At 37.1% G+C, this 15,566-nt stretch overlaps 1 protein-coding gene across 2 annotated transcripts in view; it reads right to left on the reverse strand.

Annotated features, from left to right (window-relative positions):
- Positions 1-15,566, reverse strand: part of kcnh5b (potassium voltage-gated channel, subfamily H (eag-related), member 5b) — a 38,528-nt gene that overhangs the window by 6,619 nt on the left and 16,343 nt on the right. For both annotated transcript variants that reach the window (XM_016548158.1, XM_016548150.1), the window contains exons 8-10: positions 13,288-13,487; positions 12,945-13,197; positions 9,265-9,461 (exon numbers count right to left, since the gene is read on the reverse strand). In XM_016548158.1, coding sequence (XP_016403644.1) covers positions 9,265-9,461; positions 12,945-13,197; positions 13,288-13,487 — 650 coding nt within the window. The remainder of the gene's footprint in view (positions 1-9,264; positions 9,462-12,944; positions 13,198-13,287; positions 13,488-15,566) is intronic.

The following is a 15,566-nucleotide window of genomic DNA, read 5'->3' on the forward strand; positions in this document are numbered from 1 at the left end:
ACACACACACACACACACACACACACACACAAACTTCCATCCCGCAGTGGGGAAACGTCTTCTCTCTGACGAGAGGTAATTGGCTCAAAATGTGTCCACAACATTTACTGCTGAGAATCACTGACAAATGCTTCAGACCCTCTTACTGCCACATTACAGTTAGGAGGAAACCAGGTGTGCTCACACACACATAACTCCTCCTCATTATATACTAATAGACAATGTAACCCCATCTTAAAATGTAAGAATCCCCACACAGGTGGAGAAATAAATAAAATTCCCTGACATTACGGCCAGGGCCGCATTAAGACCTTACAGGGCCCCGGGGCTATGACTCCAGACATTACGGCAGTGAAAATATCACACACACACAAGCTTTCAGATTTACAGCTGCCACATCACTCCAAGTCCCTTTCATGCATTATTGCCAGCAAGTGAAAAAAGCAGGCCTGCTCCGCTCCTCCATCAATCTCTCACTCTCTAGAATGTTCTGGAAGCACTTGAGAGAGAAGCCATTATTCCAAAGAGGAAATCGGCAGGGGAGTCTCACCTTTTTGCCTGAGGACCTGTGTGTGTGTCTGTAGGGAGGTCGCTGTCTGTATCCATGATTAGATAGGACTGGGCCCATATTCACAAAACATTTTAAGTCTAGAAGTAGCTCATAACTTGCCGATTTAGGAGAAAATCTTAAAAATAATGGGCGTGTCAGTCCTAAATTTAGGACTCCTACATTTTTGCTCAAAGAATTTTTCACAAAGCATTTTTGCTCTAAAATTAGCTTACTATCAGCCATGATTATTCTACTCTGTTAATTAAAAGGCTGTTCATATGCATATCCGCTAATTGTTTACGAGGAGAGGCTGACAAATAACTGAACACATTCTTGTTTAATTTATTGACACTTAGCATGCATTTTAAAATCTTTATTTGAATGTGCATATTTATGACTATGGCAACATAATATTGCGCTCTACAATATTTCTATGAATAAATCTCTGACAGAGACCCTCCCTCATCAGCCAATCACTGTGTGCATAGTTAGTAAGCGTGCTGACATCATCCATAGCAACGAGGTCAACCCCGCCCCTTACTCTTAGCTTAGAACTTCTCGCTATTCCTTAGTAAAAGTTTGTCTCAGCAGCTTTGTGAATAGGTTTTAAGAGAAAACTCTTAGCTAAAAACTTTTACCTCTATTTAGTAGAACTCTTAGTGGTAAGATAAAATGTTTTGTGAATACGGGGCCTGATTTTTTTTTCTTGGCAAGAGCTCTTGGGGACCATCTGCCTGGGGAGTGAATTGGAGCATTTCATCTTTTTCCGTTTTTTTTTTTGTGTGTGTGCGTGTAACTTCTTTCTATCTGTTTTCCATATATTTATCATATAAAGTGTCTGTATTTGTGTATCTCAGTTCTCTCCTGAGTCCTGGCACTACAGAGAATAAACTTAAAAACACTGCTAATTAGACCACTAAACAGACCAATTGGAGATCAAGACAGGACTGAGAGGGAAAACAAATGAGACAGAGAGAGAAAGAGAGTGTGTCTTGGGGGGGAATTCATTTAAAATGAATGGCACCAGTTGCTAGCGTTGTTTGTGTTCATGTGCTGTCCATGTTAAGCGCCTGATTTTCAGTAAAGGAATTGCAGTCAGGTAATGGTGCAATTGTTAAAAAATTTGATTAGATTAGATTTGAATATACATAACTAATAAATTAAAATAAATATATTGCATATAAATGAATTACATTATTATTTTATAACAGTAACTTGTTTCTGTCAGAATTTCTTTAATTTCAGGGGACAACGCAAAGTGGTCTGGTTAATTTAATAAAACCACAAGATTTTTGAGACTATGTATATACAGTCAGGAGTTACTATATTATTAATATTATTATATTATTAATATAATTGTATTATTATATAATAAAACAGGTATGTAAAACTATTAAACTAAACTATTAGTATTAAAATGAGCTATATATATTATATTAATATTAGAATTATTTTTATTGTAACAGTATGGCACACTGGACATATGCCTAAACTCTTCCATCATTAGATGTAATGGTCAATAGAAAATATAAACAAATATCTAAATTAAATTTTCTTTTTTCTGTAGGCAATGAAAGTGCAGCATTGGCAAGCAAATATTTTGTGAACAAGGAACATTTTATAATAAGCATAATTAGCATAAAAAGGAGGTGTGTTTGTTCTAAAATGGAAGATGATGTGGTAGTGCCTTAAACACATATAATTTCTTAGTTCTTCTTTTTTACTTTATTTTTGTTCTTGGTGAGTAAAACCTACTTCTACTGAATGGATCCTTTCATTACATGAGAAAAAGCACTAACTGCACTATTCGTTACAAAGAAATTTAATAATAAAAATTTTTTGTAATAAATCCAATGCATGTTGTGATCAAGATCACAAAAGTGCTCAGGAGCAATATCAGAAGTGCATGAACGTGCACGGATGCTGCTTAGAGGGAACACTGCCGCTCTCTTTTCCACTTTAAATATCTTTTCTCATCTCTTTCTTTACCCTGGTGCCATCACTGTACCGTAACCAAGCCTCGCTCCTCTCTCTCACACACACTGAGGGAGAGTGTGTCCGTCTCAGCAGGTGATTGGGTGACACACAGGGCTGTTTAGGTAATCTAGCCTGTCACCTGCAGTCACACATGCATCTAATGCAGCCATGCACTGAAACAGTTCTAATTCAGTCACACAAAGACAGATGAGATATGAGATTCAATCTTCGGTTCAATTTATTGCTTAAAGAAAGTAATTCTAAACCTGTCCGGATCTCTTTGTCTGAGAAAACATCTGATTCCCGGTGGAAATAACACACCCTTTATGTAAATCTGCAGTTGCTATATGGTGCCCAGAGTTCCTGCAGTCATTTCTACAATTAGACAATTGAAGCAACACCTCCAGGAAACCACATGATCTTTGAGGCTATGTGCAGTGATTTAGGCAATTTTATTATTATAAAATGATGGTTTAAAATCATGAACTTTATGTAATATAAAATATAATAAATAGAAATTATAATAATTTTATTTTATCTAAATATTTACTTATTAAAACTATATATATATATATATATATATATAGGCAAACAAGCAGTCTCAGAATTTGGAAGTTAGTGGCAGACACGCTCTTATTCTGGGTCACATCATTAATGCAAAAGCCTTCTAGTGGAAGTGTGTCTGTGTGTAGTGTGTCTGCCTGAAGGCCCACAAGCTGTCTTAAAATGTTTTGACTGATTAACCAGATTTTACACACACACACACACACACGCACACACACACACACACACACACAGGTCAGCCACCAAATACAACATATATGTGAGAATATTCCACAAACCTTCTACAAAACCATGAAATAATCATCTCACACCTCTGCCCTGCACACACATAATCAACAACACACCAGCAAGGCTAACTTTGTGTATGACTCTTTTTCTTTCTTTCTCCAGAGTGATGTCATCCCTCCCTCTCTCTCTATCCTCCATTAGATGCCAGATACATGCTTGAAATCTAAATGTTTCATTCTGTTGAAAGCCTCAGGATCCCTCGACAGAGACACTAAACACAACTGGTCTTTTATTTGACCAAAGAAGAGATCTGAATTCACTAAGTTGACGATTTGTTTCTATATCATCTATACTATAAGGACATAATTGTTGTTTATGAATTTATGAGAATTATTCATTTTTTCCATTAACTGGCCTAACTGTTGATTCATGGTGATCATGAAGGTTCAAATCTGACTCACGATCCTGATCCTATTCCACTACTGGAACTGCAGTGTAAGTTACTTTGGATAAAAGTGTCTGCCAAATGCATAAATGTAAATGAAGGTACAAATCTGACTCATGATGCTGATCCTATTTCACTAAATCCCCTTAATTTTCTGTCCTCTATTTAATATTAATACAGTAGTGAAAAGAATAACACTAAAAAATGATCAAAAATATATTTAAACAATTTAAAACAGCGCTGCTGTGAATTTTTGTTTTGCCTCAGCATTGATGTAAGACTCTTTGACAGGGTAAAAGCATGCAGGCAGGGAACAATCAGGGTGGAAAAAGGGAATAACATTAAGAAAAGAGTGAGAGAGAGAGAGAGAGAGAGAGAGAGAGAGAGAGAGAGAGAGTGAGAGAGACAAAAAGTGATAAACAGGGTAAGTATGTATGAGTATGTGTTTTGATTTATTCATATCTGACCATTAACCTAGAAACCCTATGTTGTTCATAGGTTTGAATGTGTGTTTTTTGTGGCTGTGTGTGAGAGAATGAGTGTGTGTGTGAGGTTTAGTAATTGTTTAGAAAAGATCAAGAGAGAGAAAATATGGAGGGAAGGAGCAAACAATAAGCTTCTTGTCAAATCCAAGGCTAGTAATAAGGAAACGAGTACAGATGAAGAGTGTTTAACAATGAAAAGACAACCAGAAAGATGAAAGTGGAGGGGAGAGGACTGAACATGAGAAAAGAAAGAGGGAGGAAGAGAGAGAGAAAATCTTAGCTCCAAATGCATACTGAACGTTTTTTTTTTTCATGGGTTTCCCCTCTTTCACACCACTGACCCAGTTCTACCCATAATCCCCCTGACGGCCCTGACACATCTTTATACTCTGTACTGTTTCCAATACGATTAGGGCAACTGATGACAATTGTGGCTTTTATCCAATCAGAGCTCTGAGAGATTAAAGGGTTACTTAACCTACAAATGAAATTTACTCTCCCTCACGTTGTACCAAACCTTTATAATTTCTCCTCTTTACATATGAGGAGATATTTTTTATATATTCTAGTTCAACTTGTGATTTTCCAAAAAAGAAAGCTTCAACAAAAACTATAAACAGTAAAAGTCTGAGTCTTCTGAAGCCATACGGCATATTTCTGTGAGGAACAGACCAAAAATGAACTTCCCCCTCTGCACATCTCTCAAATCACTTATAAAGTGGCTTGTGAACTGCTTTGATGCTAACCTTCATTATCACCTTTTTCCCCCAGTAAATATACCCTAATTATACCCTTAAATACCTTAATTCAGAAATGAAGCAAGTGACTGTCTTTATGGATGAATCACTGAATCATTGACTCACTTGATCTGTTCAAACAGCTGATTCATTCAGAAATGAAGCAAGTGACCGTCTATATCAGGGCTGTCCAAACTCGGTCCTGGAGGGCCGGTGTCCTGCAGAGTTTAGCTCCAGCCCTAATTAAACACACCTGAACCAGCTAATCAGGCTCTTACTAGGCATAGAAACATCCAGTCAGGTGTGTTGAGGCAAGTTGGAGCTAAACTCTGCAGGACACCACCGGCCCTCCAGGACCGAGTTTGGACAGCCCTGGTCTATATGAATGAGTCACTGAATCACTGACTTGATCCGTTCAAACAAATGATTCATTCAGAAACTAAGCAAGTGAATATCTTTATGAATTAGTCACTGAATCATTGACTCCCTCGATCCGTTCAAACAGCTAATTCTTTCAGAAACGAAGCAAGTGACTGCCTGCGTCCCAATGTTCATACTTTCCATCTTAAATAGTATGTGACATTAGAATAAGTGTGTACCAAAGCATACTAGTATGCTGAAGAGTATGACAAACGTCCCCGGATGGTTTACTATTTCAGGTAGATTTTTGAAGTGTGGATCCGTGCACAATGGCTAATATTGCCTACAATCCATTGCACTTTGGCAAAGGATTCGGTTCAGAACTACAAACACGAATAAAAAGCTAAAGTTAAAAACTACAAACATGGTGGATGTGCGCGAATCAACGGTTAAATAGAGAGGTTTAGATAAAGGGGTTTGAGTTACTACTTATCAATATTTAACCTGGTAAAAAATATTTATTTAATCTTATCTGTGTTATATTTCATCTGCAACAACAATGTGAATTTTAATAACATCCGTTTGTCCATTAACTTTTAAATGTATCATCATGCAAAAAAATATGAGCAGATGTAACGGAGGCCAGCGGGTAGGAGACCCACTCGGAACAAGAACGAGGTGTGGCGGTGAGGACCCGGGAGAGAGGGGTTACATTGGTGCCGTGACCCGGATGGGAGTGAGGTTTAGAGGGTGAGTGTAACGGAGGCCAGCGGGTAGGTGCTGTGCAGGTAAACCTCACTCCCCTGATCTGAAGAGGCGCACTAGCAACTAACGCTAGGGGCTGCAGTCTTTAGCCTCCTTGTTAGTGAGTCCGCCTCCCATGCCGGAGACCTGGGTTCGAGACCCACTCGGAACAAGAACGAGGTGAGGACCCGGGAGAGAGGGGTTACACAGAGTTCTCCGCATAAAGACCCACGGCTGGCAGATCAACATGCTACTTCTTTTCTCTCCGATATGGTAGGAAGTTAAATGAAATGAAATGTGGAGGATGTTAACTGTGACAAGATGTTTGACAGGACAGTTTACATTGACAGGGTGCGTGTAATTGTAATTGTGCATGTACAACCCTAATTGTATGATGTGATAGTAGGAAGTTAAATGAAATGAAATGTGGAGGATGTTAACTGTGACAAGATGTTTGACAGGACAGTTTACATTGACAGGGTGCGTGTAATTGTAATTGTGCATGTACAAACCTAATTGTATGATGTGATAGTAAGTCCCAAAGCTTGCCTACTCTTCTACTACACTCTCAAAAGTGTGTATTTTTTTTCTCTCAAAAGAGTAGGCTACATACTTTAAGGGCGTAATATAAGTATGCACATTAGCAGCAACTGTCTTTATGAATGAGTCACTGAATTCTTGACTCACTCGATTCATTCAAAAATGTGGATTCATTAGTTGCAAATCACTGCTGTGTGTCAGAAAGGCACAACAGTTCTGGGGCCTGTACCATGAAGCTGGATTAGCTGGCTAGCCAGGTAAGTTTCAGTTTAGCACCAATCCTAGGTTTTAGGTACCATGAAAGTGGCTTGGCTTTTAGCAGTGTTCATCGCCATTGTAACTTACGCTCCACAGCTAACCTGCTCCGGGGCAGGTTATGTTCTAGTTTAGAGATCGTAAACTGAAATTTGACCAATCAGCTTCAAGAAAAGTGACACATCTCTGATGCAATAAAGCCACTCCCCCAGTTTCTCTTGCTCCAAATTAAAGGGCACTACATAGTAAAACATTTTTAAAGATAATAATTAATAATAATAATAATTTATGCATTTAGCAGACGCTTTTATCCAAAGTGACTTACAGTGCATTCAGGCTATACATTTTTTACCAGTATGTAAAAAGATAAAAGATACATTTTTTTAATTTTAAATTTTGTAAAGATTTTTTTTAAAGATAAAATCATCTGGCTTTTAGTGATGATTATTTATTATGATTTATATATTTATTATAGCCTTAATCCATTACAAAAGCCGTATTAAAATAATAATGATTAATCTTTTCTTTTAAATTAATATAAATATATACAGATAATATAGAATATAAATAAGCTTTAGAATTAATGGATAAAGCTTTAAACATGACTACATTTGAGTTTAGATTTTTGAGTCTCTTTATACCTATATATTATCAACAATATAAACTAACGTCACAAGTTTCACTTGTACTGATATGTCAAGATGTTTTCTTTTAGTTGTTTTAGTTTTCCTCTTTCACTGACAGCTCTTTTCACCATGCTGTGTAAATGTATTTAAATTAATATTTTTCAATCTTTTAATCTATGGCAGTGAATTGCGAGAAGTGAATCACAGTTAAAAGGCATGTGATTGGCTGTTCATTACTGATGTCACACTTTCAAGTGCACGCGCTTCATTAACTCAGGATCAAAGCCTGAGATGACAGAGAAAGTTGATGGTCAGCATCATGGTACCAACAAAGCCAGATTGGATTGGTTTGGTTTTGTCAACTCAAATCTAATCCTGTATCCTGAGTTTGTTCAGCCACTATCATGGTACAGGCCCCTGCTGTGGCTTTGATTAGAACTATTTTCGTTTGTGAAACAGACAGTATTGTGTCTAAAATATACTTGTACTTGTTTATTGAACTGTTGTATAAATCAATATCACATTTGTAGACGTGCAGATATTAGGGAAAACTGCAGTAATTACGAGAAAGGCTCTAAAATGTTTTCTTCTTGACAGAAGTTCTTATTGTTTTTGCTTCCTTTCCCCTCCAGATTCTCGAGTGGTTTAGTTTTCCATGACTCACTGGTGTACCCATCCACTTTCAAAGTATGAAAACTGCAGCTTTGACACCCATAAAACAAAGAAAGTCATAGAGGTTTGGAATGACATGAGGGTGAATAAATGATGACAAGAATTTTCATTTTTTGGGTGAACATGAAAACAAGCTTCATGTGCTTCAAATGAGGATTCATTTTGAAAGCAAAAACATCACTTCAAAGTCCACAACCCCATTCTTAGCATGTCTCTTAAAGCAGGGGTGTCCAAACTCGGTCCTGGAGTTTAGCTCCAACTTGCCTCAACACACCTGCCTGGAAGTTTAGTATGCCTAATAAGACCTTGAATAGCTTGTTCAGGTGTGTTTAATTAGGGTTGGAGCTAAACTTTGCAGGACAGTGGCCCTCCTGGACCAAGTTTGGACACCCCTGTCTTAAAGGAGTACTTGACCCAATAATTACAATTCTGTCATCATTTACTCACCCTCAAATCGTTACAAACCTATAAGACTTAGAATATAATCTTCAAAACACAAATCAATATATTTTTAACAAAACCTGAGATAACCTTTCTGACCTTTTTGGATCTCGTAAATTTTAGTTACCTGAAGGGTCAGAAACAACTCAGGTTTCATTAAAAATATCTTAATTTGTGTTTTGAAGATTAAGTCTTTGAGTCTATAAGATTGAGTCTTATGGTTTTGGAACAACATTTGGGTGAGTAAATGACTATTTTAATTTCTGGATGAACTGTCCCTTTAATATATCCAACATAAATTCCTCTCTGGATACTTAAGTCCTTTAAACACTCTTGCTGATTTAATTAGTATCACCGAGTATCTTAAAAGAACATAATAATCAAGGTGTCAAATCATCAACTATTAAAACCATTTAAACACTGTAATACATGACCAGACAGGGCCCAGAAATGGAAAGGGGAAAAATAAGAGCCTGCAAACTAATATGAGAAAGCATGAGATTTCAGCACAAAAGAAAAATAGAAAGAGTCATTTGACCGAATAAAGCTGAATTCAGACAAAGGAAACACTGACAACCCTAGCAAACACAATGAGAGAGACACATAACATTAGAGAGGTGTGCTGGCTAATGTGTCTCACCCTTTTGCGTAGGTTGCAGGTGAGAATGAGGTTTCGGGAGAAAGAGTTGGCAAACGCTGTGTAGAAGTCCAACACTTTCAGCAAGGCTTCTCTCTTTATGATGTGAAGATCACAGTACGTTAACGCCCGAACGTTAGCGCATGAGTGGGCCAAAGTTGTCTCCTTCCAAAACACATCACCAAACACATCCCCTTTACCTGAGAGAGAGTACAAAAAAATATTAGAGAATATGCAAAGAGAAGATTAGAACAATATTTAACAGAGCAGAGAGTTAGTGTGAGACTAGACTGCGTTAATTGATGTCAGTCAAATGCATAATCTCACAGCAGGGTCGAGCAGCAGAATGATCAAATCTGACATTTCAGTGAATATTCTCTTTATAGAGCTGGAGCATGGCACAGGCTTGAGCAGGAGAATTACTTAACTGTATTGGAAAAAAGTTTAGCTTACTCGTATTAAAATGGGCAACTTACCTAAAAATGAAAATTTTGTTATCAATTACTCTCGTCATTCTGAACTCATTTGACTTTATTTCTTGTGATGAACAGACAGAAATATAAAGGGAGAGTTCACTTAAATATGAAAATTCTGTCATGAATTAATCACCTCATGCCATTACAAAACTCTATGACTTTCTTTCGTCTGCAGAAAACAAAAGATATTTTAAGAACTGTTACTGAATGTTGAAAGTTTTCCCCTTGCTCTGGACTGTTCCTTATACAAACCCATCAATTAGTTTCAGAAGATTTAGAACAATGTGCATGAGCCATATGAACTCTTTTTTTTTTTACCTTTAAACGAGCAGCTCAGACATTCTGCAAAACATCTTTTATGTTCCACATAAGAAAGGAAATCATATGAGTAAATGACAGAATTTTCATTTTCTGGTGAACAGAACTGAATGGAATTACTGACAGATCTTTTGTGTGTGTGTGTGTGTGTGTGTGACTTACATTCAAATCAGATTATCAAAAAGGAAAAAAAAAAAGTAAAGCAGGGTCTTGGTTAAATTCAATGGTTGATGAACTGTTAACAATGAGATCAGTTTTTTAGAAAATAGATAGGATGAATTTTCATTTCATGCCAACTTCAAATTTGAAGGACAAAAGGAAACCAAAACTATTCACGAATGCAATAAATGTGAAGCACACAACACACTTAAAGCTCAAGGATCTTTCTTTAATTATCTCTCATTTTCAGAACTGACAGAAAGCTTTAGTGAATGAGCGCAAGGAACAGTAAGAAAGCAGTATAATTGCTGCATTAGATAAATGTGGCATTATCAGTGAGGAGTGTAGTTGTCTCTAATTGTTTGAGATGCCGAAGATCAATGGCACACTGATCTCTACGATCACTTTCCGCAGATCCTCGGCACCAAGAACCTAAAATAGACCTTCAACCTTCAAGTCCCAACCCTGCACTGATTCCATAGGTCGCAGCAGTGCTGAACATGCATTTACCACAAGAACAACAGACATACACCTGGGCAAACCAAAAACCTTATTTGGTTGGTTTAAAAAGAATATTTCTTGTTTTCCGACTAATATTTTTAATGCTGATCTCGGCAAAATCTCAACACCGAGATCGTCTGTCACAGGTGTTTGTCCTGCCAATTAAAGACTTATTCCTGGTAGCAAAACACATTTAATTGGCTGCACATGCCAGACCAATTAAACCACAATTAGCAGCTGCTAGGAGTGAATGCACAAATGCGCTCTAACTTTTCAAAGCAAAACTGAAAAATTATCTTTTCCTGAAAATCATTGTTCTGGCGTCATTTTTATAACAAAGCAAACCACTCTTGTGTCAACTCTAATAATAGGTTGTAGAGTGCAGGCACAAGAGCTGTTAAGTTGCATTCGGTAGAAATCATATTTAAAAACTTAGCCTCTATACAACTTAATACCTATTCCAAAATGATTTTCAAGCTTTATGTAAACAATATTCTGGTAAAAAAAAAAGGTGTGATTCACATGGTCAGGGTGTTTATTTTGATTCGAACATACCGTGTGCAGCAGATATGGCCTGCAGAGACTTTGTCAAGGGCTCTACTGAGAGTTTGAAGACATGTGTAGTACAGCGAAGAGACTGTGGGGATTTACAGTTTATCTCAGAGAGAAAAGCAAAGCCACCAAACATCTCCAAGGAGTCATGCAGTACCATGGCACTCTGTTGCCATAGGGACAGTTGAACCCATACCTTCAGGATCCATACTGTCATATTTTATAATACTTTTATAGTGTGTGTAGAGTAGAGGTTGAGAATGTTAGGCAGAATATGCAAATAAGCTAAAATGCAACGAAAAATTAGGCTCTGAAACCAAACACAAAATTTCAAGAGTTCCACCAAAAATAAAAAATGTGTCATTTACTCACGTCATGTTAATCCAAACCTGCATGATTTAGTTTCTACTGGACAACACAAAAGATGATATTTTGAACAATGTTGAAATTTTTTTCCCCCATAAAATTAAAGTCAGTGGGATCCAAAACAACATTTAGACCCTACAAAATTTCACTGTATAGGCAAAAAACACAGACTATTCAAAATATCTACTTTTGTTTTCAACAGAACAAAGAAATGAATACAGGTTTGCAATGGCATGATGGTGAGTAAATGATGCCAGGAGCTTCATTTTGGGTGAACTTTAAGTAAACAAGTGACTCTTGGGAATGTTTTTCCTTCATTTACACACATTTACAACAGTTCTGTTGAACACAGTCCAGCGAAAATAGTTTTGGGTAAATGTAAGCCATATGGATAAATGTGACTAATGACATCATTTCGTTTCATTCGTCTCCTGCAGAGCCGCTCAGCTCTACACCTCGCTAACTCAGCTCTCCAGGAGCTCATCTTCCTCTGCCCAGACACCCACCACCCTCCTGGGCACAGAGAGACACTTTGGGTCCAGGTCTCCTGCTGAGGCCTCAACTTAGTGGCCATTAGAGATTCGTGATTAACGGCGTTGTATGGTTCCGTTGCTATGACGACTCAAGTGAGAATGATAATCTAATGCGATTTCTGTGAAGCAGCTGATTGAAAGTTTGAAAATGAGACCGTGTTTGTATTGGAAGGCAGTCTGATAACAAATTAACAACTTTAAAGAAACATCTATTTTGTAATCTTTGAGAAGCGTATGCTGGTTTTGTTCTGTTGTGTCACAAATCTGTTCTTGCTGTTTTAAATTGTTTTCATCACCATGGCAACCAAAATGCAATAGATGGGATTTTTTGCCCGTCATTTTCTCACACCACAGACGGCCTAAACATATCAGATGTTGCTATACGAAACATGCTGAAAGTTATTGCAGAAACATGGTTGTGTTGTTGCGAAGTGCAGCTCAAGTGCAAAATTACAGTATACTGCAAGTCAGCCTAGTCTATACACTTGGTCTAAACAATTTGAAACCGATGCAGATGGCAGCACAGAATAAAGCCATGCAAACATCTGTGTTGCAAACCCCTCCATAGTGCTGTTGTTTTTTTAGCAAGATATTTCTGGAAAACAAATCTAATCAGTTGCATTATACAGTGTGGAGTCAGTAATTTAGATCAGATTCCAATTGGATACACAAATAATCAGAATTGGACTGGCAGTGTGAATGAAGCTGAAGGTCATAGAATGTATTAATTAGTGCTTTTAAAAACTTTTAAACTTTAAAACTCAGTTTTTAAACTAACCCAGTATAGCGATGACCTCGTCATCCTGGATGACCTCCAGTGACCCTGACACCACGAAGCAGAGGAGGTCCACGCTTTCACCCGCATGGAAGATGAGGTCACCGGGGGCGGAGTGTATCATCTGGAACTCCACGGCCAATGAGCGCAAACATCCGTCACTGGCCAATCGGAATGCTGGGTGCTCGTTGAACACCTTCGTGTTCAGGTGCACGCAGATGTCTGCCCGCATGTCCTTGGGGCAGATGGAGAGCACCTGTGCACAGATGAATTTCCAATTCAGTATTATCCACGGATAATATCAAAAACTTCAGTCATGTAACCATCCCATCTGTTTCAGTCTCACCTTCTCTGTGTCGATGCCTTTGGACATGGACCACGTGGAGACGATGTAGTCCATCACTCTCTCACTGAGGCCTTTGGGCACCTGGTAGAGCTTGAGGAAATCCCGCACGTTATTCAGCATTTCGTGGTAACGGTTGGTGTTTGCATACATCTGCTGGAAAATGGTTGTCACATTACCGAAGATAGTGGCGTAAAGGAGAGCTTTAGGACATGAGGAGAGAAAAAAATTGTCATGTCAGACAGATTTGAAATAAGAAAAACTAACTCTGGTTAAGTTGTTACAATATTACACGGTAGTGTTAACTTTTGAGAGTCTGAATATGTGGCTGACTTAAGTACTTAAAATTGAATTAATAATTAATTAATTACAAAAATAAAACAATTGCATAAATGTACTTTTAGTATTTTTTTTTTTTTTTTTTTTTAATTTGCAAATATAGCTTAGAACAAAGTACATGTGTACTTGGACAAAGAACATATTTATTTTTAAACAAACTGTAAAAAATTACCAACATATTCTGTATCAATTGTAATACACAGTAATTGTTGTTTTAAAATTTTCATAATATACACTTTCACAAAGCTAGATCTTGATTTAAATCATTTATTTTAATTTCTAAAATGTATATTTCTAAATGTCACTTTTATATGACATTTATATTTTCAAACCAATATTTACCCAAATAGCTTGTAATAATGAAAGTCACCGGATGTCATCTGGAACATTATTTTATGAACAGAATATTATTTCAATGCAGTACTAGAACAAGTACAAGCAAAAATGGTTGTTTTTCCATTTTTCTAGTACTTGAATATTAAATTTTACAATGGGATGTCTTATATACATATATATATATATATATATATAAATGAAAGAAGAGTACATGTACAATGTAAACTTCTGGTACTGTGTTTATTGCCTTTCTCATGAGTTACCACTGTATCTTTGCTCCTCGTCTCTATGGCAACCTTCCCTGAAATAGCTTTCCAAATACTTCTGCTCACAACCAATAAGGGAAGAGCGGGAACAGAGAAGAAAGCGAAGAGGATGGAATATGATGAGATAAAATGGATGATGAAAAGCTAGCGAAATGACCAAGAATTTGTACAGTAAGAAAAATGATTTTGATCACAGAAAGACTGCCAGAGAAAGGTAAAGAGAACAAACAGTTAAGAAAGAAAGAAAGAAAACTAAAAAGTTAAAAGTTAAAAGAAATTAAAAGTGGTGTCTAGTTTTTGATCAAATACTCTTAATCTTAATATGCAGAAACTATAAGATTTGATTTCACTGAACAGTGTAAATGCTGTTGCTCTGTTCATGCTGTAAACTGAATAAATGTCCACGTATGATGTGTTTTAAATCAGACTGAAAGTATAAACACATTTTCACAATTTACAAAGTAAACAAATCACTCTTTTAGTCATAACTGAATCAGTGTTTGAGAAACAAAAATGATCTGTGCATGCATGATGTGAGCAAATCATTGAATCAGTTGTTATAAATCAGTTCTTTGAAAAAAAAAAAGTTTGAAGTAACACTTCACACTCTCAAAAAAATAGTCCAATATGTCTTTAATAGCCAATATAATGTGCATTAAAATTATCACGTTAACATTGCATGTGAATTATGAATACTGAATATATTTTCCAGTCCTAACTGGCTGTGACAGTTCCTCACAGCATCAGTCAGAGATGATGACTGAGAACATGTGATCATAAAAGTCTGCTTGTTTTGAACAGCTTGTAATAAATATAAACATTAAAGGGGTCATATGATGCGATTTCAAGTTTTCCTTTCTCTTTGGAGTGTTACAAGCTGTTCGTGAATAGATAAGATCCCTAAGGTTGCAAAGACTAAAGTCTCAAACCCAAAGAGATATTCTTTATAAAAGTTAAGACTGGTCCACGCCCTCCTAAAACACCTCGTTTAAACACGCCCCCACATGTCTACGTCACAATGTGGGAAGATTTGCATAACGCCGCCCAAATGTTTCACGCAAAGAAAGAAGGCATAACTTTATTGTTGCTGCTGCCACCGCCACCGCCATGTTGTGAAGACGCTGTGTGTTTCGTTGCAAAAGCAAAAATACTTTGTTTGGCCTTCCAAAAGAGGACACGACTAGAAATCAGTGGTTAAGTTGTATTTACAACACCGCTACAGAACATTTCAACCCAAATATTCAGATGTGTGCAACGCATTTTACGGAGGACGAGGACTGTTTCCTGGGAGAGTAGCCGCCGGTGTTCCGGTGAATTCAGTTCCCGTTTCCCCTTCGGCGC

The sequence above is a fragment of the Sinocyclocheilus rhinocerous genome, unplaced genomic scaffold (genome assembly GCF_001515625.1).
Source record: "Sinocyclocheilus rhinocerous isolate Xijiao unplaced genomic scaffold, SAMN03320098_v1.1 scaffold1214, whole genome shotgun sequence".
In the NCBI taxonomy this organism is placed as follows: domain Eukaryota; kingdom Metazoa; phylum Chordata; class Actinopteri; order Cypriniformes; family Cyprinidae; genus Sinocyclocheilus; species Sinocyclocheilus rhinocerous.